The 25,634-nt window shown below is 48.5% G+C and overlaps 1 protein-coding gene across 1 annotated transcript; it reads left to right on the plus strand.

Moving 5' to 3' along the window:
* Positions 1–1,086: 1,086 nt before the first annotated feature.
* On the plus strand, positions 1,087–25,041 carry GLTP (glycolipid transfer protein). The gene is made up of 5 exons (XM_063087090.1): positions 1,087–1,350; positions 17,857–17,915; positions 18,985–19,118; positions 21,794–21,944; positions 23,887–25,041. Exons 1-5 carry the CDS (start codon positions 1,248–1,250, stop codon positions 24,067–24,069), a joined length of 630 nt encoding a protein of 209 aa, XP_062943160.1. The 5' UTR covers positions 1,087–1,247; the 3' UTR covers positions 24,070–25,041.
* Positions 25,042–25,634: the final 593 nt, after the last annotated feature.

The following is a 25,634-nucleotide window of genomic DNA, read 5'->3' on the forward strand; positions in this document are numbered from 1 at the left end:
CTCAGCTCAAATGTCACCTCTATAGTGATACTGCCTCTAACCTCCTCCATCCTCTCTCAGCCTGCAGCCTTCAGTCTTCCTCTGTCACTAACCTTTTTTATTTTCTTCATCTATACTCAGGAGTGTCTGAAATGGTCTTATCAATTTGAGTATTGTATTGTGTCTCCAACTAGAATGTCAGCTCCACGAAAGCAGGGATTTTGCTGTATTGTCCATCACTTTGTCCTCAATGCCTAGCACGTAGTGGGGACGCACCGAATAGTTATTCTCAAACGAATGAGACTCTCAACAACTTGGATTTTTGGATAAGCTGGGCATTGGGTTTTAGGATATAAGCAATTAGGTGGGTTGTGATACAACTATAAGCTGATGTGAATTGTGATACAGCTTGTGAGAAGCATGTACCCTGGGCTGTTGGGGTTAGGTTTGGGAAACAAGCGCCCTGTCAGGGGGTAATCGAATTGTATTATAAACTGGGCTGGATCCAACAGGTAATGTCAGACTGGACCCTAGATTTTGGGAAACAGGAGTCCAGTTGGGCAGTAGCTGAGTTAGCTTGTGACTTGAGCAGTGTCCAACAGGTATAATAAGGTCATTGAAGGAAAAGAACCACGCAATCGAGAGTCCATGCTGGTCGTAGCTAAAGAGAACTGTGATCCGAGCATCGTCCAACGGAGCTGTTGGAGGACCGGCCCTCTTTGGGGGAAAACAGGGGTCCTAAGGGGCGCTGGCTGGTTGGGCTGTAACCTGGGCTGGTGGGTGGGTTGTGCGCTGTGACTCCGGCAGCTCCACGCTCCCAACAGGTGAGAACCCTGCCCCAGCCGGCCCGCCCGGGTTGGGGAACCAAGCCGGGGGCGTCGGGAGGCACCCCTGGGGAAGGCTCACCTGGGAGCGGCTCACCTGACGGACCCGGACCTACTAGTCGGCGCGCTTTCGCCCCGCCCCGCCCCCCGACCAATAGCGGCGCGGAGGCCCACGGCGGCGAGCGCGGATTGGGCGCGGGCGGGCGGGGGCGGGGCGGCGCGCAGGGCCGCTAAGGCGCTCGGCCTGTGGGCGGCGCTGAGCGCCCGAGCACGAGGGCGGAAGTGGCGAGGCTGGCGTCCCCAGAACCTGCGGCGGGCGGCAGTGACGGCCCCAGCGCGGACGGCCCCGGCGCGGACGGCCGCGGCGCTGACGGTGGCGGCCCGGGGGGCGGCGTGGACGCCCGCGGCGCCGGCTGGGGCATCACCGCGGGCCTCGACCCCGAAATGGCACTGCTGGCCGAGCACCTGCTGAAGCCGCTGCCCGCGGACAAGCAGATCGAGACCGGGCCCTTCCTCGAGGCGGTGTCCCACCTGCCGCCCTTCTTCGGTGAGCCGGGGTGCAGCGGGGAGCTGGCCCGCAGCCCTGCCCCAGATCGCTCCCAGACGCACCCGAATCCTCCTCCCGAGCAACCCCAAGTCATCCCTCCCCTAGGCACCCCGAGTCCTATTTACCTAGGCACTCGAGATCCCCTTTCCCTCCAAGCGCCCCAAATTATTCCTGCCCCGGACCACTCCCAAATCCTCTTTCCCATGAATATGTCACATCCTCCATCTCCCCCGGTATCTCACATTCCTCACATCCCTCAGATGTCCCCCAATCACCCGTCTCTCCCAAACACCCCTTACTGTTCCATCTCCCCCAGGCATTTTCCAATCCTCCGTCTCCCCCAAAGTCCTTCACCCCTTCTTTTCTTTTAGAATGTCCCACAGCTTCCCTCTTAAAATGAATTCTCCCATTTTATAAACCTATTTTTTCCCTTAAACTCTCCAGCCTCTCTCTCGGGGTACCCTTTCTCCCTCACAATTTCTCCATTCCAGATCAAAGACTCTGTCCCCCTCCACTTCAAGGGTAGGAAGCCTGATGAGGCAGGACAGGCAGGAGGATTTTGAAGATGGAGTTGTAAAACTCCAGGGCCTGTTTCTAGGGGAAGCCACCTAAAGTTTTCCCTCCATTTAGAACAGGGGTCAGGAAAGGGGGAGCTGCTTTGTGGGATGATGTCAGACACCGGGTGCTGGGCAGGAATCCCTCCCTCAGTTTGTGCTCTAAAAGATGAAGACCCTTCCCCCATAGGTCGTGCTGAAGAAGGTCCTGAGAGAACTGGGAAGGTGTTCTCTAAGTCAGTTTCAGACCCTCTTTCCTCCTCTCCTTCAGCCCAGCCCCGCCCAGCCCCTGGATGGAAAATGGGAAATAGAAGCCAGTGCCATCTGCCCCTGCCCTTTGATTTTCAGGTTCTGGGTAAAGGGTGCAACCTGAGCTTCTGCTTTCTTCTCCATGTGGGCTCTCCCAGTGCCCCGCCCTGCTGATGCACTTGGTGGCATTGCAGGAAGATACCAGCCCCCAAGGCAGAGTCCAGCTGAAACCCACAAACAGGCAAAACCTTAAGACCGACTAACTGAAGAAATTTGGCACCCAGGGCAGTCACTCACTTTGCCCCTAGTGGGTGATCAGGGCTTGTTGGTAGTAGTCTCCTGAGTGCTGTGAGCTCTGGGGGTGGGGGTGGGGTGGGGGCGGTGTCGTTAGGTGGAGTCCACAGTTCTCCTCCACCTCTTGAGCCTCAGTGTTCCCATCTGTGAAATGGGGATGCTGGTCTCCTAGGCTAGCTGTGAGGAGTAAATGAAGTGGTGTGTGTAAAGAACTGAGTTTGTAAGTGCCAAATAGATCTCAGCTGTTGGGGAGTGGTTTTATATATATATATATATATATATATACACATAAGTTCCTGGATCCAGTTTTAGTTCCTTCTTGTAGTAGATGATTAATCAGTGTGCAACTGCCTGGTTTATTCTCAGACCTGAATAAGCAACCTGAGATCAGGGGCTTGGTCTTTTACATCCACTGCTGTGTCCCCAGTGCCCAGAACAGTGCCTGCTACATAGTAGGTGCTCAGTTAATACTGTTGAATGTACAACACTTTCTTACTATCAGTATCACAGTCTTGAGATGATACTGCATCTCCAGGCAGGGACTTAGGAGCTAACTGGATTTAGCATTGAGAAGTTATTTTTGTGAAAGAGTTTTGTTTTGTTTTATTTTATTTTTTCCTCTTTGGTTTTATGAATATTTGATGATTAGAGACAGCTTGCCCTGGACAAGGATTTAGAATCTGTTTAAGCCAATGGTTCTCAACTGAGGGCAATTTTGCCCCTCAGGGGACATCTGGAAATATCTGGAGACTTTTTTTGTTTGTCACAACTTGGGAGGGAGTGGCTTGCTACTGGCTTCTTGGATAGAGGTCAGGGATGCTGCTAAACATCCTACAAAGCACAGGCTAGTCCTCTGCCACAAATAATGATACAGCACCAAATGTCAGCACTTCCAAGGTGGAGAAACCCCAGGTTAAGCTCTGTGGTCTTTTCTTCCCTTATCTTCAGTGAGATTACTGATCAGTTGTACATTTGGGGGCATCTTTGTTTGATGCTGTTATTTATCTGCTTTCAGAGGAGAGGGGGAGGTGGTAACTGGAGCCAGCAGTGATCTAGTGCCAGGGCTGAAGAGCATCTCCTCCTCCCTTTCACTGGTCTCAAAGGACCCTTGTCTTTGCTGTGATCCCTGTACTGTGGGGTATCACGTGTGTTAACAGAAGCACCATTTATGCAGAAACCTCAGTGGGGTTGGCCCACAACATATTAACCACCACAGGACACCCTGCCCACCAGAGCTGTTTGTGTTCACCAAAGAGAATAATTCTTAGCATTCTAAAATAAAAAAAGAAAGTGATAATTCATTTTGAACCATGGTGTTCTCGGGGGTGGGGGGTTGGGGAGGGAATTTCTCCTGAGGGTTTAAGACTCAAGTTTTAGGAGGATTCTTCCACTGGTGGCTTTTCTCCAGGACTCAGTGGTTGGTTGAAATCCGCTGTCAGGGGTTTGTCTAGATCTTGGGAGCATCTGCTCACCTGAGTGATCCGAGTGGTGTGTGTGACTCTTGAATGGAACTGGTCTGGGGTGATGGAAGCAAGGAGTCTGAAAGCCATTGCAGTGAGTTTCCTCCAAGCCAGGATTTTTCCACCATGGCACTGCCAGCATTTGGGGCTGGATCATTCTTTGTGGTAGGGCTGTCCTGTGCATTGTAAGATGTTTATCAGCATCCTTGGCCTCTACCTAGTAGATACCAGTAGCACCCTGTCTCCCCATGTTGTGATTACCTAAAATACTGTGTCTCTAGGGAGGCAAAAATTACCCCAGTTAAGAACCATTGCTCTAGATATAAATATGACCAAGGGCTGAAAGCTGTGTTTTAAAAAAGTATTTAATTCTGCAAGGATGACTGTTGATTGAGGGAAAATCGAGCAAGAACAAATGTTATATGCAAATCTCTCTGTCATTTATTGGGCACTTACTATGCAAAAGTCCTCTATGAAGATTAGTTCACTTAATCCTCTCACATTCGAGTAGTATTTTCTTTCCAGACTCATTTCTATTTATCTTTGGAAAAAAAAGTATAACTTCCTTTTCCAGCTAACAATATAGCATGACTGTCTTTCCATTTCTGTCATCATTTTTCATAGCTGCTTAGGATTCCATTGTTTGAATGTGGCCATTGTTTATTTAACCAATCCCCTACTGTTGGATATTCACATTGTCTCGTATTTTTTGCTCTGGCAAACAAGGCTGCAGTGAACATCCTTGTATATGTTTCTTCACACACTCTTTGGTTATTTCTCATTTTTAGAAGTGAAATTGCTGGGTTGAAGGGTGTGGAGGCCCTCAACCTATTAAAGCAACCACATTTCTTACACCTTTGTTGCGTGTGGTTTGTGGTAGAATTGGCTGGGCTTAGTCTTTTGCTTCACTGGGTATGGGCTACAGATCAGTTTCCCACTTGCCGTGTTTAGAGCATGCACATCTTGGGCTAGCCCTTCCTCTGTATCTCCAGTCTGAATCTCTTGGGTTGTACAGGTTTTACTGCATCTACTTAGAGACCAGCACTTTGTCCATCTTCTTTCTCTACCTTCACCCAGTAATCGGATCTCACCTGACTGATCAGTTTGCAAGATTGACTTCTGTGAGGCCTACTCTCTCATTTTTTAGGTCACTTTTGCAGCTGATCTAGAGAATTAACAATTAGAAGGCATGGGTGGGGAAATTTAGATGTTATTTTGTCTTTCCACTCCCTGCCTAGAAGCCTCAGTGGCTCCCTATTACCCACCTTGAAATCTGTGCTGTAGCCTTTCTGAATGGTTTGCAACCTCACAAATGGTACCATGCTATCACTTGCCTCCGCTTACCCACATCAGTCCCTCTGCCTACTGCACCACTTGGCTCTCTAGTCCATCCCCTTCCTTTTGCCTGGCTCAGGTCCACTTATCCTTAAGGAATTAGCTTAACAGTCACCTCATCCAGAATGTCTTTCCTGACTCCCTTAAACTCCCACTGAACCTATCAAACATTCTGTGACTTAAGAGTATTTCAGTGCCTGGCATTTGGCGAGCTAGTAGTATTTAATGAATGAATGCTTTTGGTTCCACTCCCATTCTTCTGGGTTCTTGCTGAAAATGCTTTGCTGTTCTCTCTCTTTCCAAATTAAAATACGTGATGAAATTAAAAGGCATATAAAATACCTCTTTCATATCCTGTACCTGTGGAAGGCATTATTAATCAATCATGATACCTTTGAGCCCAGACACAGCCTCAGCATCTTCGTGTTTTTTGTTTGTTTGTTTGTTTGTTTAAAGATGACCAGTAAGGTGATCTTAACTCTTGATTTGGAGTTGTCAGCACCACGCTCTCCGAAGTGAGCTAACCGGCCATCCCTATATAAGGATCTGAACCCGTGGCCTTGGTGTTATCAGCACCACACTCTCCCAAGTGAGCCACGGGCCGCCCCCCCCCCTTTCTTTTCTTCTTCGGCAGCTGGCCAGTATGGGGATTGAACCCTGGACCTTGGGGTTATCAGCACCATGCTGTAGCCAACGCACCATGCTCCAGCCCTGCGTCTTTCTTACCACAACCACTCCAGGTCAATCAGAGTTGGTACATGAAATGACACCTGTTTGCTCTCACTGTTTAGGGAGAAACCAGAGATGGAGGAACTGAAGGTAATGATTTCCACCTCTCAGTTCTTGAGATCCACATTCTAGGAGTGATTTTTATTCATTCATGCCTCTCTGCTTAATTACACAGGTGTCTGTGGAATCTGGCTTTACAGGCATCTGGCACTCATTCATAGTCCTAGAGTGATCTCCAAAAGAGTGGTTTTTTTAATCACTTTTGGTTCAATGCTTGCTCCATTTTGGGGGGCCATGGCAGCCTAGAAGCACAGAATTAGTTTCTTGTTTTACAGCCAAAGAAACCAAGGCCAGAGAGGTTAGGTGACTTGCCCAGGGTCACACAGCCAGTGAGTAACCAGTAGAACCAGACTAGAACTCAGGCCTCTGGACTCCTTATGCAGTGATCTTGCTGTTGTACCTGCCTGCTGTCCTGGCCTCCTCTCTGGTAGAGTAGAAGACCCCCAGTATAGCCAGCCTGCTTGGCCACTGAGGAAATCTAGTGGCTCTGCTGGCATCATGGTAATTTGTCCACATGACAAGTGGCATGGGCGGCACAGACTAGATATGCAGGTTTCCTCTGAGGTGTATAACTCATAATCAGCCTGCCAAGTGGCATTTGTAACTCCTGCTTATTTGAATGCAAACTAGAATGACTAGGATGTAAAAGTCATCTGGTAGGGGAAGCCCCAAACAAGTGAGATTTTCCTTTACATGGGGCATTTGTCTAACCACCTGGGAACCAGCCCCATCAGCACCCCTTGATCTGTAAGAAACTCCCCCCATTGCAACAAGCTTCTGGGACTTGAGACCACCTACCACAATCCCTGCAATGTTTTGGGTCTTTTTTGTTCTTAAGTTAAAACAAACATATGCTCTGTGTGTGTGTGTGTGTGTGTGTGTGTGTAGCATATCCCCAGAAAGACAAAAAAAGAAACTGTATTAGCCCTCCTAATGTAGCCCTACTAATGTAGCAGGTTAGTTATCATTTTGGTTGTGTCTATTGAGAGCTGGATTCTATAGGAACAGGATATAGACTGTGGCCTGGGAGGGACACTTGGAAGAAGAAACAACATCTTGTGGCAGCGGAAGAAGCCAAATAGACACTTTCTGCAATAGTTTTCATAATTTTGAAACTGCCCACAGACTCCTGTCGTCAGTGGGAGGTGTGTTTGCAAGTAGTAAGTGAGGCTTCGTTAGCCTTTAGGAGCGCCTACTGTGTGCTGGTGGCATGTTGGTGGGTCACACTCATGATGTCACCTAGCCTGAGTACAATCTGAGTAACCTGGTGGGAGGGCTGCTGCCAGCCCTGTTGTATTATCCTGTTGATCTGCGTAACAACCCATGAGTAGGATGTTTTTGAGGCTCAGAGGGAGAAATCACTTTGAATCTGGTTGTTTTCCTCTGACATCCATGTCCTGAACACTGTGGACAGATGAATGGAAAGAAACGGATGTGAGTGTCAAGCCGGGCCAGGCCCGGCTTGGGTTTTGTGGGGCCAAAGCTGTGTATCCATGTACAAGTACTTCTCCTCTCTGAGTCTGCAGCCTCAACTGTAAAATAGGAAAGCTGAGCCTCCAGCATGGTCGATGGAGGTGATCACATAAAATGATGTTGGTACTCAATGCCCGGAATCACCCCATCTTAGCACAGGTAGGACAGACAGCCCCAGGCCTTTAGAAACTGGACCTCTTGCCACACAGCCCTTGGGAAACAGAGATCTGCCAAAAAGAAGCCACTTCTGAGGCTTGGTGACTGATTTCCAAGGCTGGGGGCCAACTGCCTGGCTGCTTAAGCCTGAGAATCACTCCAGTATCCTCCTTTATAATGTCTTAGGCCAGCACAGAGTATAGACCAATGGCACCCACCTGCCCTGTCCCCTGATGATTTGGATGAAATCTTCTTTCTGTGTTCAGAAGAGTCTGGCCTCTGCTGCTGGAGGGAATAGAATTGAGAAGCGGGAGAGAAAGAATCCACACCGTATGCTGTTGCTTGCCAGCTGATCTAGTCCCTCCTTACCTTCGTTCCTTGTCTTTATATCATCTGCTGCACAAGGCTGCTTGGAAGGACAGGGTTCTGCTGTGAATCCCTTAGGGGCAGAATTCAGGCCCTCCTGGAACCCAGAAATGCACATGGCAGCTCGCAAATGTCCAGCCAATGTCAAATTGAAAGAGAATGGGAAGAATTCATGACAAAGGGCTTTGTAAAATATAATGCATGACCCCAGTCATAGCTAGCGTAACCCCTACTCTGAGTGGCTCCCAGGTCAAGCATTGAACTAGGCCATAGCTCATTTCTAATCCTTGTGATGACTTTAAGAAATAGGAGGAATGGGCACCATTTTATAGAAGACGAAACCAAGGTTCAGAGAGATGAAGGAATTTAACCAGATCACAAAGCTAGAAAGTGGCCCATGGGCCTTTGAAGCAAGTGCCCCCCACCCCACCCCTATCTCCCACCCCCCACCCCCATAATGGGAGGCCGGCACTGCATCAGGAAAACAGGAGGATGCTGGAAGTCTTCTAGGGCAGAAAGACCTTTTAGTGCTGTTTGTTGAGGAGGGGAAATGTTAGGAAGTTCCCATCTGGTGTGACAGTGTGCTTATTTCAGTGAGCTTATCAGAATGGAAATGTTGGGTTCTAGTCTTAGGTTTCATTGTTTCAGTTTAAATGGGCCCGGGTGAATCTTAGCTCCTCTTATTACATTCTTACATGTTACTTGTATCCGGGCCTTTTTTTTTTTTTTTTTTTTTTTTGTTACAGTGTTAACTGTGTCTGAGCTTTTCAAAGTCATTATGGGGGATGAGCCCTCTCCAGGGTCCTATAAAAACCTCTGCTTTCCACCCTGGCAGTTAGGCAGCTGATTCACGCCGCCTCATGTTCCGAAATGATTCATTTTCTGCATTGCTGTTCCTCCAACTTTCTAACTTCACTCCCTCCGAGATATCTTTTTTAATGATCTGGAATACATTTGAGGTCATTATTTTATGACTGGAAGATTTCTGCTAATTTTACCCATATCAATCAATCAATATCTCTTTCTCTCCCTCCTCCCTCCTTTCCTCTCTTTCTCCTTTGATTTCTTAATCACTGAAATGATCATTTTCTGGATTTCCTCTCTAAAGAAAAGCTTTGCCTGTTAGGAAGGATGAAGATGATGAAATAATTTATTATAATACTAATACATAATAATACTTTCTTTTTTATTGAGCACTTACTAGGTGCCAGAAACTGTGCTAAGCCCGTTATTTATATACCCTCGTGTGAGACGCTCAATGACCCTGTGAGGTAGGATCCATTATTAGCCTCATTTTATTATATTTTATTTACTTTTTTTTTGGCAGCTGGCCAGTACAGGGATCAAACCCTAAACCTTGGTGTTATCAGCACCAAGTGAACTAACTGGCTAGTCCCAAACCTCATTTTATAAATGGGGAAACTGCAACTCAGAGAAGTTAACTAACTTCTCCCCGGCCACACAGCAAGTAAGAGAAATAATTTTCCCAACTGCATTCCCAGTTCAAGGCTGGTTTTTGCCAAAGAAGGCAATTATGGACAAAGAGTTGGCATATCATGGGAGTGACTTCTTAAAGCAATATTTGGAATTGTTTAGTAAACATTCTTTCCTCTTTAGATAGTAGAATTTAGAGCAGGAACCAGTTTTGGGAACGTGGACATTCTCAGGGCTCTTATCCTCAAAAATAGGCCTTATTGTGAACTGGGCTGTGACAACCCCCACCCCCAGATTAATAAATGATTCATCTCCATCAGCTGTAAATTGAGCGGCTCCCATTATGATCCTTGTAACCCAGGATCTGTAAAGCTAATCTGCCCCATGTGTTTAACAACTGAACTTTATTATCCAGCTATGAAAGAAAAATTGAGTTGGAAATAGAACCTCCCCATACCAGGCTGCTATCAGCATAGTGACACAGGCATCCTGTACTTCCTTTTTGAAAATAAGTATTTGTGGATTGTGTTAGGTGTGTTCTCATCCTAAATCATACAGGCTGAAAGTGAAACTGTGCATCTTAAAAACAGAGTGCTTTTTGTTCTTGAGTGAAAATTATTCCTGAGATGAAATGACAGGGTGGGCCAGGGCAGGGCAATCTGGTCACCTTGTTTCCCAACATCATCTGTGGTTGTCCATAGAGGCAGCCATTGAGGGGCTGTTTGGATGGAAATTTCAAGATATGTGCTGTGGTCTTGCTCAGACCTGTTGAGGCCAGAAAAAGAGGAAAGGAGTCTGTTCTGTGTGGCATATGGTGACTGCTGGCGTATGAGGAATTCTGCTTTCTGGGCAATGTTACCCATCTGAACTGTGGCAGAGACCCAGGTAGGATGCCCTAAATGGCCCTTGACAAGCCAAAATTGTTACAGAGGTCATGCACAGAGCCCTTGCTTGGTCCCTATTTCCTCTTATTTTGCAGGTGATTCTGACACAGTTGGCTATTTTTCAAGAATCTAGTAGAACCAAAGCACTGCAGACAAAGCAAGAAGTAGCCATCAACCATCAAGAGGAGTTTTCAAAAAGTATGCAAAGCTGTCCAAAAAATCTGAAGACACACCATCTAGAGCCATTTAGTGAAGGTTTGAGGAGGCCTGTACATTACCTTTATCATAATTTTTATTTTTGATTATGGCCCTATTTAGAAACTTACAAATGGCTTGTATGAAAGCTGGGACTTTGTGTTACATTTTGATGAGCTCCATCCAGAATGTTTGAGCTAGAGAAGGATGGTGTATTCATAAAATTATTTGATAGATGGAAAATATTTTACTGTTTTAATTTTTGTTTTTTATTGTTGAGTTTAAGTACCTTCTATGAATTGCCCATTGTTCTATAGGGCTGTTGTTTTGTTTTCTTCTTACTGATTTTGTAAGAGCCCTTTACATATTAGGTATAATAGCTTTTTATCTGTTATATTTGTTACACAGACTCTTACCCACACCCCCCTTTGTTGTTTGGCTTTGATTGGTGGTGGGTTCCGCCTCCACCCCAGCCCCATATAGGAAGTTTCTGGTTTTTGTAATCAGATTTATTGGTCTTTTCCTTATGCCTTCTGGGTCGAGTAGCATGCTTAGAAAAAAACCTTATCCACTAAACAGAAGGGGCCATTTGCCAGGTGTTCCAGATAAACATGGATTTATTGTATTTAGAATCTGTGCCCATTCTAGTTGGTTCTATGAAGATGGTAGAATCATCCTATTTCTAATTTTTCTTTTTTATTTTAAAAGAGCTTCTTTTTTCCATGGAGGTAATATGATGAACTAGAAAACCCTCCAAGCCCCTTCCCTCTCTCTAGGCAGATGGGATGGCATTTTAAAGAGTATGTTTGCTGACAACAATAAAAAAAAAAAAAAAAAAAAAGTTTGGGGGTAATTGCAAAACTGGTCAAACCAGAAGGATAATTTTGGGGCAGGACTGCATTCTGTAGAGAAGGTAAGGCTGGATACCTTGCTAGAAACTTGTCACACTCTACCTGGAGCAGGGGTAAGCTTGAGTTTAAACTATTAGAAAGGCCACCACATGCTTGGGAATTAAAATCATTTTCTGGTTTTCCTGTCAGAGTTCCCCTGTTTTCTTTGAGTTCACACAAGCACATGGAAACATTCTGGAAAGAAAGGGGAGATTGTTGTGGAATCAGCCTTGGCTCTGTAATTGTGTCTGAGTTCCTGGTGCTCATTACGTGACCCTGGGCAAGTCTTAGCTTAGCTTCTCTGGGCTTGGTGTCCTTGGACTGCACCAAAGACAAACATAAGCCCAGGGCCTTGGGTGGGTGACACTGAAGCAGGCTTCAGCCTGTCAACCTGGAAAAAGATCCTGAGGCACCGATAAAATATCCAAGAGTTTATTTGAGCCAATATGTATAACCACTACCTGGGAAAATACCACCAAGTTGCCTTGGGAAGTGTTTTCTGAAGGGCCAGCATTTTTATAATCACAGAGAAGGGGAGAACAAAGGGAGAGAGAGGGGACCACCCCTTAATCGGTACAGTAGCTTTTCTCTTGGGTACATAGCATCATACAGGCTGGTGGTTGGTTCTTAGTTATAGCCTCAGTACAGATGTATGAGCGAGGGTCACAAGATAACTTTCAGCATTCCTAAGTTAATACAACTTCTTCAGATGCTGTGTCTTTAGATGTTTGGTATCAGGTTAAAAGTAGTCTTGTGGTAACAATTCCAGAATGTGGCTGGCACCCTATTCCAGATTCCCCAAGGCTATCAGGAGTTTAGCTGACCTCAGTCAGAGCGGATCTCTAGTATCAAGCCCAAGTGTGCCTGGAGCACTTCCTTTTTGCACAGCACCTCTGGGCTGTACAGAGGGAGAGGCCTGAGCCTACAGTCACCTGGCTGAAGTCACACCAGATTCGAGATTCGAACCTAGGCCCAGCTGACTCGAGAGCACTATGCCACTTCTCCATGAATCACAGGCAGCCCACTTCCAGATGCTCCCAAACTGACTTCAGTGGGCACATTTACATGCACACAGAGATGTCTTTCCTGCTGGTGGCTCCTTCTGGGTGTGGCATGAAAGTAGTTTCTGGGGTCATGTTCCGAGCCCCTGTCCCTCCCCTCCATCTGGGGTCCCATATCCCAGCCCTTGCCTTCCTGGCCCCCCTTCTGGGGTCTGTCTCTCCACTCTTCTCTGCTTTTGCTGGGAACGGCTTCAGAAGTGCACTCGAGGCACTGCGTCCTTCCCCTGCAGTTGAGCAGAAGCTGTGGCCCTGTGTAGCGGCCACAGCAAACAATAGCAGCTGCTGTTGGGGCCCAGCTCCTGCTGACCACAGTGGCCTCGTGACCCTCATGGTGCACTGTCTGGAGAACATGAAACAGAAAGCCTTTCTCACTGCCACCAGGGCAGGGCTGCTCAGAACTGCACAAGAGCCATTTCCAGAGCCAAGGAAGCTGAATAACATTTTTCTGTATTTCTAGAATGCATGTCAAATGACCTGAGTCATTGAGAAAAGCTAATAAACCACCCATGGTTGATGATTATCTGTCACTGAGCCCTCGTTTTGTATCTTCTCTGTCTGAAGGCTTAGGTTGAAAATCAGCCTGTTACAGTAATAACAGTCATGACCAACATTTTGAGCTCTCTTTGTATGCGTGACGCCTGTTCCCCTCATGGCAACCCTGCAGGGATGTCCCACTAGGATTATCATTTTACAAGCTGGGAAACTGAGGAGTTTCCCTGCTTGTAAAACCAGGGAACCAACTCCCTTTACAAATTCTCTTTCATTTTGGTTGGGTTAGTGCTTAAAACTAGGGCATAGGGTTGATCTAAACTATGAGAAAGTGCATAGAAAAAAAGTCTGGCAGGGAAACACACTGATAGATTCCATGTTTCCTAAAGTCCACTCACTCATTTACTCTACAGATGTCATCCAAGCACTGTTGGAGTCAGGCACTGTGCTGGGTGCTGGGGGCACAGCAGGGAACCTAGGCAGCCTGGTCCCTGCCCTCTCAGAGCTCAAGCCTGGTGGTGAGACAGCCAGTAAAACAAAGCATTATGCATGTAAATATAATTGCTGTAGCCGTGAAACAGACTTGGGAGAAAAAGTAGAAGTAAGAAGTATAACTTCATGAACAAGAAAAATAAAAACCCACCTGACATGATTTTTTCAGTAGTTTTGTGAAGAATTTTAAACATTCAACAAAGTCGAAAGAATTTTATAGCGAATATTTTTACACCTAGCACCTAGATTTTCCAATAGTATTTTACCGTACCTATCTATGCATTCCTCTATCCATCCATCAATCCAGTATAAATCTTTGGACATTATACATTTTGAAAGATGAGGATGTAAGGGCCGGCCTGTGGCTCACTCGGGAGAGTGTGGTGCTGATAACACCAAGGCCCCGGGTTCGGATCCTATATAGGGATGGCCGGTTGCTCACTGGGTGAGCGTGGTGCTGACAACACCAAGCCAAGGGTTAAGATCCCCTTACCGGTCATCTTTATTAAAAAAAAAAAAAGAAAGAAAGAAAGATGAGGATGTAAAAGCCACTGGCTGGTGCTGAGGAGCAGCGGTCCCTTTGGATGGATTTTGCCAGTCCCCTCCCAGCCCACCTGTGGCACCTACCTGACCCCAGGAGGGTCAGAAGTGGCAGCCCCTGACTATTTTTCAAGAGGGAAGTAGTAACTAGCAGAAGAAGGAAAATGTAGCTGTCTTCCTTTGTTACTTAAGTCTAGAATATGTTGTCCTTCAGGAGAGCCAGTGGTCGGGTGCCGGGACAGAACACCTTCTTGGGCTAATAAATCGCACAGCTCCCCAGCTCAGCCTCCACAGAACAACGTTGGTGACACATCAGGCAAGGTTAGAGGGTGGGATGGAGGAGTTGCCTCATTAATTCTCTTGGCAGGCCTGTCTGGGAGGCCAGAGCACCCAGGATTAGGCTGCCTATACCCCCGGCCCAGCACCTCTGAGCAGCTTTTGACATGGCCACAATAAGAAAGGCTCCAGCATGGCCCCTTTGAGGAAGATTTGCACCCACAGGTGTTGGAAGTAGGCTCACTTGCTGAGAAGAGACGGCTTACTTCTCAGCAAGAGGGCTGTGTGCCAGAAGCCCGCAGCAGGGTGAGGCCATGGCCAGGCCCAATGAAAGGCCTCAGGAAGGAAAGTGGAGAGTGGCAGGGTGCAGGACGAGTGTGACTGCCACTCAGCAGAGGATCCCAGGGACCTGGTGGCTTCCACGTGTGGGTGACATTTGCTGGACCATGGAGTCTGACCCTAGTGATGATAGGAACTCATAAAAATGATTAAAGTCCATCTGTTGAAGGCTCACCATGCACTAGGCACTCTGCTAAGTGTGCTTCATGCATTATTTTTCATTCCTACAACACCCTATGAAATAAGTACTGTTACTGCTCCATTAAACATGTGAGGAAACTGAGGCACACAGAGGCGAGACTTGCTCAGGTAGGGAGTGACACTGTCTGTCTGAATCCCTAGCCTACCTTCTTTCTATTAGGTTACAGGATATTTCATTTAAAGTGTCTAATGCTGTTTCCCCAATGTACCTCTTTTCACAGTTGCAATTAGAATGTTCCAGGTGGCCAGCCAGCTGTGCTGGGTCACCTTGGGTAGAATTCAGCCTGCGCAGTCAGTTGGTGCACATCAAGGCCCTTGCCTGGCCTCCTGGGCATTAGCATTTCCCTCCTGTGGGTTTGGCACTGCCTTTGGCCTGCTCTGGGCTCTGTATCAGGCTAGCGAGCCCACTTTTCTGGACTCAGTGGAGGATAGTGAGAAGGTGTTGGGGAAATGCAGCTGTCTTTCTTCAGGCACTGAGGGTGAAGTCCATGTTGAGTAAAGATCTTATGCGTTTCCTCCCTGCCCTGCTCCTTGTAAGGATCTTTGGCTGGCGTTATGCCTCTGGTCCCTGTGACAGCTTGCCAAAGGGGTGACAAAGGAGGAAAGAGCAGAGGCAGGCACTGGGCTGCTCACGTTCCACATTGAGCCCCGAGTGCCAGGCATTGCACTCCTAGTCTGCATTCCATCAGCTCGGAGGTGCCACCTGTGGTACGATGCTCCATTACGTCATGGCCCACCAAGAAAGGAAATATGCCTCTGTTTAAGAACATTCCCATTCCAGAGATGGACAAAATTTGTGTCCTGGAATTGAATTGTTTCAGGTCATCCTTGTCGTACATCTGTGATTGATTCTGTTGCACCATTTGCTAGACGGGAAACACGAGGCTCAGAAAGCTGAAGGGACATGCCCAAGCCCACACTGCCACTGCACCCAGAGCTGGTAGTCAAACCCAAGTTCACCGTGCCTCTGGGTCAGTCTCCATTCCTTGCTCTGTCTCCCCCATCTGTCTTGTGGCTGGGATCCTGTTGCTGGTGTGTTCTCCCAGGTTCTTATGTAGAGGCACAGAACTACAGAACCTCTGTGTCGTCAGCTCATTTCTTCCTTATAAGCTGGCAAATGAGAAGGTCATCGATAAATCTGATCCCTCTTCTCCCACCTGGTGAGATTCCTCATCCTCCCTCCTGGCCAGCGGTTAATTAGGGATGATCTGCCCTGTTGGCTAAGATGGGTTTCTCAGAGCATTATTAGTTTTTTTTTCCCCTCAGGCTTAAAATAGCTAAATAAATTTCACAGCCAGGCAGAGCTTTATAACACCAACTTTCTCTGTACATTATTACATAGTTAAAAGTCATAGCTGGAGGGAGCAGCTCCAGCCAAAACTCCACTGTTTGCATTTTTTTCTTTTCACGTACTTCCATAAGGGGGAGCTGGGACGCCGGGCAGGGAGCTGGGGTTCCCTGGCTTCCATAGGTGGGCAGAGTGTGAGAGGGAGGTGTACCTCAGGGCAGGTGCTCTGGGGGCCAGGGGGTGCATGTGGAGCTCTGGCTTTGGTCCCTCGTCTTCCCTTTCTGGACAGTCTGAACAAGTCTCCATTTACAGTGGTTTGGTGGTTTCCTTCATCCTGATCACAAAAGTTAGGCAAAAAACGGTCAGGCTTCTGTGTTGGCGGGGGAGGGGGCAGCTTTCTCCAGCAGAGGCTGGGGCTTGATGACCCCTCTGGGGCCTCGGTCTTTTCTGAGTAGGGCCTGTCCTTCCCTCCAGCACCCAGACAGGACCCCTTCCCCCACTTTGCTGGCCCATCAGCCTCCACCCAAACAACATGCTGCAAAGCCAACAAATAAATGCCACAGACAGAGAAAAAACACAAGCACCCAGATCCCAAACCTCTTCCTCCTGCCAGTACTGTTCTCTAGATTATAAAATGAAATAAAAAACTAAAAACCATCGAGAGAGCAGCAGTCCCAGCCAGCCATCAGCAGCAGCAGGACTAAAGGACTGTATACAGCTATTAGGTGAAATAGTTACATGACAGGCAAATGCCAAGAACATTTACAAAAATTATCATACTTACAAGTAAGATAAAAATCTTTGAAGAGTCTGTATACTTTTACAGTTTTTGCTCTAGGTAAATGAGGCTCTCAGTCTGAGAGCTCACAACCCACGTCAAGGTCAGCCAGTGCCAGCCACAGTGGCTGGCCACTGTGCCCTCCGGTCTAGACCCTGAGAACCTCACCTATATTGCTGAGACATGTTCAGTCTGAGGTCCTCTGTGAGGCATCGGCAGGAGAGGGGTGAGGAGAGGAGGAGGACAGGGCTCACTAGGCAGTAGTGGGACAAGATTAGACCAGAGAAGAGCATGACCTGCCTGTGTGGCCCTGCCTGTGTGGCCAACCTGATCTGAAACTTGCAGGCACAGGGGTGTGAACAGAGGAGGGGGGCAGGAATGGGTGGTGCAGGGCCTTAGCTCCCATCTCTTTCCTTCCTGAGGTCTAGGACAGTCGGAGGCTCCACCTTCAGAGCATTGGTTCTTCATGATACTATGCAGCTGTGCTGTCCAGTATGGCAGCCACCAGCCACATGTTGCTGTTTGAAGTTATATGAATGAAAGTTAAATAAAACTACAAACTCAGTTCCTCAGTCTCTCTCACTACCTTTCAAGTGCTCAGTAGCCACCTGTAGGTAGCATATCTGACAGTGCAGATATAGAACATTTCCAGCATTGCAAAAAGTTATGTTGGACAGTGGTGTTCTAGGGAGAAACCACAAAAGGTTTGTCCCTTAGATATACCATGTGCAGTTTGAAGGCTCTGACAAGTCCTATAGTAAAAAACTGATTTTACTATTTTGGGGCCCAGCACTCCCCTAATTTACTTGCCTGTAGAAACTTTAGGACACCTATAAACAACTCTGCCTTCCCTTAAACCCACCAAATGACCTTCCTTCATGTTCCCAGGTGTCCATGGTCTGTGGTAGTCCTGAAGATCACCCTTGTTGGGAATCTAAATCTTTCTTCTCATTTTGTCCCCAGATTGCCTTGGGTCCCCAGTGTTTACTCCCATCAAGGCGGACATAAGTGGCAACATCACGGTATGTACTTGGCCTGGCACCTGCAGCTCCATACCTGCATCAGGAATGTAACCCTGCCGTGGGTCACAAGCACCCTGCTCCCAGTCGCAAGCTCCCCAGCCCAAGGAAGGAGAAGCAGACATGGGGAAGGAGACTGGGACCCCAAGCTCATCTAACTTGGGGCCCTTGGTTCGCAGTCCTCCTTTGCAATCATGCCATCTAGTCATGGTCTGACCGGGACCAAAGTCCAAAGGGTTCACTCTGAGAAGGAACCTACTGGTTCTTTCATCCACCCCCACCAAGTAAGAAGTAAACTCCAAAGATCATGGGTGGCATTGGCCTGGCTCTCTCCTTACCCAGTTCTGGGAGTTCCTGATGCCATCCCCTCAGCCATAGACCCCTCCCTATGAGGACCCACTTAGGGCCCAGCCTGGGGCTTGGGACACACTGCATTATTTCATTTCTTCATCCCAGCAGCCCTTCCAAGCTGGTTCTGTCGTTATCCCTTTTTATAGATGAGGAAACTGAGGCTCAGAGAGGTTGAAGGGCTCACTTAAGGTCACACAGCAAGTAGGAGGCAGAGCTGGGATTCAGACCCAGGCCTGTCTGGCTCCAACTCAGAGGCCTTTGTTTCTGGACATCTTTGACTCCTAAGAGATTTTCACTTGTCCACAAAAGTGAAACTTCAGATACTTGGCACCTGAGATAGAGTCAATAGTGGTTGGAGAACATGGACTCTGGAGCCAGTCTGGGCTGGGACCCACTCCCACCTGGACCAGCTGTGTGACCTTAGGCACATTACTGCCCCTCTCTGAGCTTCAGTGTCCTCAACTGTACATTGAAATAACGACCGAGCACCATCAGGGTTGCCGTGTCATGTGAAGCACTTTGCATTTCCTGGCATATGGGAGGCGCCCAATAAATGTGAACAGTCGTGGAGTTACTGTTACAAGTCTTGTCCCTGTTGTTCTCGATGGGCCAGAAGGAAAGGGAGGTGCTGGCAGAGTGCTCCTCCATCCAGTGTGTGTGCTGGCCATTTTCATCTGAGGGCAGCTTTTCCAAGGGGAAAACCCCGTGTGCTCCATTTCAGAAAATCAAAGCTGTGTATGACACCAACCCAGCCAAGTTCCGGACCCTGCAGAATATCCTGGAGGTGGAGAAAGAAATGTATGGAGCAGAGTGGCCCAAAGTGGGGGCCACGCTGGCGCTGTTGTGGCTGAAAAGGTGACAGACTCGGGTGGCAGGGACTGGGGCCCTGTACTGCAGAGGAAGGGAAGCAAACCCTCCCACTGCCCCACAGTGTCTGGGAAGGAAGGTCACTTCCGTTTCTTTTGCAAAGGTGCCCTTCTAGTGTGATGCTAATTAATGACTGAGAAAAGCCTTCCTAGGGCCAAGGCTTGCCTGATGGTGACACTTCCTTTTCCAGTTTCATCACAGGCATAGCAAGCAAGTGCATACTCCATCCTGGGCATTGTGCTAAGCTCTTCATGTATATATGCCTGCTCGAATGTCACACTCTGTGAGTTAGATGTGGTGACCCTCCCCATCTCAGAGGCAGCCATGGGTGCTTTTGGAGACCAGATCACGTGCCCAGCTCATCTAAGCACAGTTGTGCAGGTTGTGTACTGCACAGAGGTGTCCTGGTTAGGGCTGGTCATATCGTGCAAAAGATGGATTTTTATATCATGACAGTTTCTTGACAGAAATACAGCATCTTGAAGAGGAGTTCTATCTAATTGGCACAAAGGTGTTCTATGGGCTGGGGGTGGGACACTCTGGTTTGAACCCATGCTGTTCTCTACCAGCTACAGAATTCTCCTTTAGCTGTGCAGATGCCACAGCTCCCTGCAGCTGCTATGAAGCCAGGGACCCATTCCCCGACCCACAGATGTTCCCGGTGTTGCCCGTTTCTGAGACCTTTAGTCAGGAGGGGAGCTCTTCCCTCGTCTCCCTTCCAGTCTACTGGAATCGCCTCCACCTCCTGCCCCCAACACACAAACACACACAATTTCTTTGGTGAAATGGAGCAGGGAGAGTCAGCTCCCTGAACGGTGAGGGGGGCATCGGGGGTGTAGGTGGGCTGTAATTAACACCCTTACAGTTTTAGGAATTGACCCCACTGAGATACCCATCTTTGTCTGTCAGCAAGAGACCAACAGGCCTCAGGAATGCCCCTGGGTCCAGCCATCCAGCAGGTTCTGTGGGTTTTTCAGGAGGAGCAAGGCAGGCGGTAATGTTCAGAGCAGTTAGATTGTTCACATCCCAAATCGGATGTGGGTAGAGCCAGATGACTGAGGTGGCAGATGCTGGCCACTGGTGATTGCCAACAGGTCAAGCCTGTGAGAAACACCTGCCATGTGTCATACACGGTGCTAAGCGTGTGGAATGCTTCATTGAAAAAGGCACCATTCAATGGCATCACTTAGGGCATCGCCATCTGGGGAGAGAGTCAGGCTGGTGGCAGATCCTGACAGCAGAATATCAGAGCCTGGAGTAGAGACAGTTCAGGAAAAGCTTCCTGGATGAGGAATGCCAAGCAGATACTGAGACTGAGCAGGAAGGTCCCAGGTGGACAAAGGCACCAGGCCTTGCAGAGGTGGGAGGGCACAATGTGTCTGCAGCTCCTCGAGAGTCTAGTCCAGCCAGGGCCGTGGATATGAGGCAGGGGAAAGATGAGGCTGGATTGGACAAGGATGAGCTCTAGCCCAATCAGGGGTCCCGGAGAGCAGCCACCGAAGGACAGGAAGCTGGTTAGCAACAGGATCAGATGGGGTTTTAGGAGAAATCATCCCAGCTGCTGGGTAGAGAAGGGATTGTTAGAGCCAGGAGAGGAGGCAATGGGGCTTGGGAGAGGCAGGGGCTCAGGAGAGGTGGTTGGCTAGTGCAGGGCCAGAATCAAGCCCCATTCTCAGTTCCGTGCCCCAGGCTGACCCCTGACTGACAAGAGCTCTAATCCAAGCGTGGAGGATTTGCCTGATCCTCACAACCCTGCAGGGAGGGAGCAGAGCAGCTCATCCAGGGACCACAGTGAGACAGTGGGGGGCAGCAAAGGAAGGAGCCCAGCTGGGGGGTGAGACAGGCTGGGTCCATGTCCCAGCCAGTGACCAAGCCTCTTTGGGGAGCCTCAGTGCTCTCCTCTGTGAAATGGGCTGATCGTGCCCAGCTCAGCCCCTTGGGGCCATGGGGAGCAAGAAGTGAGATGATGTGCAGTAAAGGGCTGGCACTGATCAGATTTTCGATTTGGGCTCCCAGCTATACCCCACACCCTTCTCCGGTTTTCAAAGCATCACCCTGCCCCTTGAGGAAGGGCATCAGTGGCAGTTGGAAGATGCAGACCATGGCTTGGGGCAGTGGGTTGCTGCATGGTCTCAGTCAGAGGAACAGTGTAGCAGATTTAGAAAGATCCCAAGGGCTGCAGAGTAGAGAAAGGAAGCCCAGGTGGGCATGGGGCCAGGCTTGCCAGCGTGCCCAGTGTGTCCACAGTCTGTGCTCTGTGAGTCCTTTGAGGGCAGGTGTTATGACTTCATTCCTCAAATTGATGGCTACCTGCCACCCACGGGACCACAAGAGTCTATATGGACCCAGAACTGGACAGAGTAGGCCCAGACCCTGCCCTCATGGATCTTATAGCACTGTGGGGACAATTGTCATGGGCCAGCACCAGGCCTAATAGAAGGTGCTCGGGAGATGATGAGGTGAGCCAAGGGTCTTATTGCACATAAGCAGAGCATAAGGATAGCAGTTCAGGAGTAACTGCTCCCTTTTGTGTGTATGTATTCCTGACTCACAGTAGGTGCTTCATTCAGAGTATATCAGGGTCTACCATGACAGGGGTCTGCTGACTCGATGAGGCAGGAGCATGAAGGGTCCTAAAGAGTCATCTCCTCTCTGGGCCATAGAGGCCTCCGTTTCATCCAGGTCTTCCTGCAGAGCATCTGTGACGGGGAGCGGGACGAGAACCACCCCAACCTCATTCGAGTCAACGCCACCAAGGCCTACGAGATGGCCCTCAAGAAGTACCATGGCTGGATCGTGCAGAAGATCTTCCAGGTAAGCCACCCCTCCCCGCCAGGCCCAGAGGACCACCAGCTTGTGGGTTCCATTCCCTGCTCTGTCACTTCTCTGCTGTGGCCTCTTGGAACCTACGTTTGCCCACCTGGGCTCAGGAAGGGCTCCCCTGTCTATTTGGGGTGAGGCTGGTGTACTGAGGGATCACCCTCACACGCGCTTGGCCAGCCCTATCTGTGGTCCTGGGGGGGCATTATTGTAGATGCTCCATGGTGTTTCTCTTTAGGTGGCTTGGCCTGTGAGGCCTGATTGGGTGGTGAGGAGTGAAACTATGGCAAAGACTTTTGAGGACCTGAGGTTGATGGTGGGCTGGCCTAACTGGCCCCTTGGATTCAGCCTGGACCTTCCCATGGGGTAGAGAGGGAAAGAAAGGCCTCTGTCCCCATGGGGGCATCTGCTGAAAGGACATTGGCCTGCAGGGTTCTTGGTGGCTTGTGTTGGGGTGACATTGGCCAGGGCTCCTGGAAACATCCTCAGCATTAGCCTGGTTAGCTGAAGGCCCGGGTCACAAGGCTGAGAGGCCCACTCAGGAAACATGGAAAGGCCCTTGGGGTGCCTTACACATGGTTGCTGGCCACCCTACCTCTCACTGCCCCCTCATCTTCCCCTGCGTGGCCTTGCCCAGCCTGTCAAGGCCACCATTTCTGCTGCAGCTCCCATCACCTGCCCATCCTCGCTGCCATGAGAACCAGGGTGTGAAGGCTGACCTTTCCCATGAGGCACAGGTCGCAGGGAGGCTGGATTGGGAGCCAGTCTGGGTTCAGGCAGGAAGAGCTGGTTGTGGGGCAGAAAACATGGTCACCTGTGAGCCATCTGCCCCGGCAGGGCTGGGGACAGGGCCCATCCTGGGTGGATGCCTTAGGAGCCCCCTGCTGTGCAGTACACTTTCCCCCTGAGAAAGCCTTGTGACTGCGATCTTAATAATAACAGTGTGTCCTGTGTGCCTGGCCCAGGGCAGCTGCCTGTGAATTGTAATCTTTACAAATGCACCCCGAGATGGGTACTCTCACCCCCATTTCACAGAGGAGGAAAATGATGCTCAGACAAGTTAAGTATCTTGCTCAAGGTCACACAGTACAAATATGGGGGGCTGGGATTCTACCTTCCTGAGCCTCAGTGTCCTCATCTTTCAAATGGGTATAAAATAGGCCCACTTCAAAGGATCACTGAGATGATTAAATGACTTGACGTATATACAATGCTTGGCATGTGGTTTATACTCAATAAATCGAAGTTACTACTACTTTTACTGTTAATGATACTATCGTTTGTACTTTCCTCATTTATCAAACTCATAGCCTAAGCTCTTTATCTGGTTGCATCTTTTTCCTTCTGGCTTTGAAATTCTCTGAATTTCTGATTCTCTGCACTGAAATGTAGGGAAGTGTCATCCCCCTAAGGACAAAAGAAAGACCACAGCACAGACTAGCAGTTGTTTCCACTGCTCAGAAAGTGGGTTTTCTGAAGAAATAGTTCACCTTTTCCAGAGCAGGGAACCCAGAAGGACGAGGCTGAGCACCTACCGTGTGCCTGCTGCTGTGCCGAACACTTCACATAACCTCCTTCATCCTTACAAAAGCAACCTGATTAGGTGGGTGCCATTATTATCCCCATTTTACAGATGAGGAAACTGAGGCTCAGAGTGGCTAAGTAACTTGCTCAAGGCTCACAGCTAGTCGGCGGCACAAGCTGGAATTTGCACCCAGGTCTGTGTCCCCAAAGCTGGTTTCCTTCCTGCTGTCCCTCACAAGGGTAGAAGGGAAAACACATCTCCCTCTTCCTTTTCCTTTCCCTTCCAATGAATAGCACAGACCCCTGCCCAGCATGGACCTTGGGGAGGTCCCCTCCCAGAACCCTGGCTTGCTGGCCTGGTGTCTCAGTCCCCGCTAATGCTGTACTCCCCTCCCCTCTTGCCCATCTTAAGGCAGCGCTGTATGCGGCACCCTATAAGTCCGACTTCCTGAAAGCGCTCTCCAAGGGGCAGAACGTGACGGAGGAGGAATGCCTGGAGAAAGTCCGCCTCTTCCTGATCAACTACACAGCCACCATTGATGTCATCTACGAGATGTACACTAAGATGAATGCTGAGCTCAACTACAAGGTGTAGGCATGCCCAGTAGCAGGCACGCCCCCGGTACATGCCACTCGCAGAAACAGGCAAACCCGAATCACTGTGAATCAAACCGGCCCGCTGCCCCTGGCCTACGTCCCCCAGAGCGGCCCAGAGTCTGGCCAGGGTCTTCAGGGAATGGCCCTGGTTTCATGAAAGTTTTTTTTTTTTTTGTCTATTCTAATGGAGCAATAAGTAACAATCCTACTTCCAAATCTCCTTTGGATTTCACAATAGCACAGACTGACTTTACACCTTCATTTCAGTGTGGTAAAAATCTATTAATGTTTCTAATAAATCAAGTCCTAGGGTTTTTTGTTTTTGGTTTTCCCCCCTGTGTAGCACAGCTCTAGGGCAATGGTGTCATACACCTCATTGTAAAAATAAGCACATGTCCTTATAAAGATCTCACTGAATGCTGTTTTAGGTATTTTAAGGACTATGAAGTGTTTGATTTGAAATTATGCAGGGCCCCTATTGTGGGATTTTTTTTAAAAAAGCAAACATGTGCGTTATGTGGTTTGCAGAGCCTAACCTCACAGCACTGTCATTATAAATCCTACTCTTTTTGATTGTCTTGCCTGACAGTTTTTTTTATAGCTGAAACCAGCCAGCAAGCCTTTGATGACCAAGAGGCATTTCTTTTAAAGCTATTGGACACAAACAATTGACTATAGATGACTGTACTGTATTTGCATTCTTCCGCATAATTGTTTTCTTCAGGGACAGCTTTTCCAACCTAAGAAACTACCTACCACGTGTATTCTCTCGAGGGGGTGAGATGAACCTTCCAACAGCTGAGATCCAAGAAAATGCCTCACTGCCTTAATTGTCCTTCCTGGCACTAAAAAGAGCTGTATTTTTAAAAGTGTTGGGGCAAACAAAGCAACCCCAAAAGAATTGATGTGTGTTAAAAAAAAACCCAATGAGGAACAATTGGTAATTTTTATGCAGAAACTAAACAATCCTTAATAAATAAATCTCTATTTTGGAATCACATCTGTGTGCTATTTTGGTTCTTGATTTTTTTTTTTTTTTTTTTTCCTGCATCAGAGGTTACAGTGGGGACCCTTATACCAGATCCTGCCAAGGACCTGCGTTCTGGCCTCCATGGTTTTAAAAACATAGAACTGGCTGCCACATTGAGAAACTTGGGGATTTCACATAAAAATCTCAGGTTTCTAGCTGCTTTTGAAAAATCAGACTGCCTGGCAGGAGCTGAGAGATGAGTGCACCCTTGGCTGGGCAGGGAAAGGAGAGGAAGGAGGTATTCACCCCTCTGCCTCAGTCCCCACCTATCCTTGTTGCTTCCCAAAACCTTGTGACCAATGGTTATTTGAGCTTTATCATGGGCTGATGCTTTTTCTGATACTAGAGTTAACTGTAGAGGGGCATATTTATTTTACTTTATTCCTGCTCTTGCAGAGCTGATAGTCTAGTGAGGAAGATGAACCAGTACATCAATAACAATGATATAGAGTGGTCGTTGCCCAGTGGGAACCTGGGGCTGCAGGTAAGAGGCTGCATCCTGGGATGCACCTTAGGAAATCAGAGCTTTCACT

The sequence above is a fragment of the Cynocephalus volans genome, chromosome 2 (assembly GCF_027409185.1).
Source record: "Cynocephalus volans isolate mCynVol1 chromosome 2, mCynVol1.pri, whole genome shotgun sequence".
NCBI lineage: Eukaryota > Metazoa > Chordata > Mammalia > Dermoptera > Cynocephalidae > Cynocephalus > Cynocephalus volans.

Coding starts and splice junctions, on each gene's coding strand:
- GLTP (XM_063087090.1), top strand. CDS start 1,248: ATGGCACTGCTGGCCGAGCACCTGCTGAAGCCGCTGCCCGCGGACAAG. Junction 1,351..17,856: donor CCACCTGCCGCCCTTCTTCG/GTGAGCCGGGGT, acceptor TTTTGTCCCCAG/ATTGCCTTGGGTCCCCAGTG. Junction 17,916..18,984: donor ACATAAGTGGCAACATCACG/GTATGTACTTGG, acceptor GCTCCATTTCAG/AAAATCAAAGCTGTGTATGA.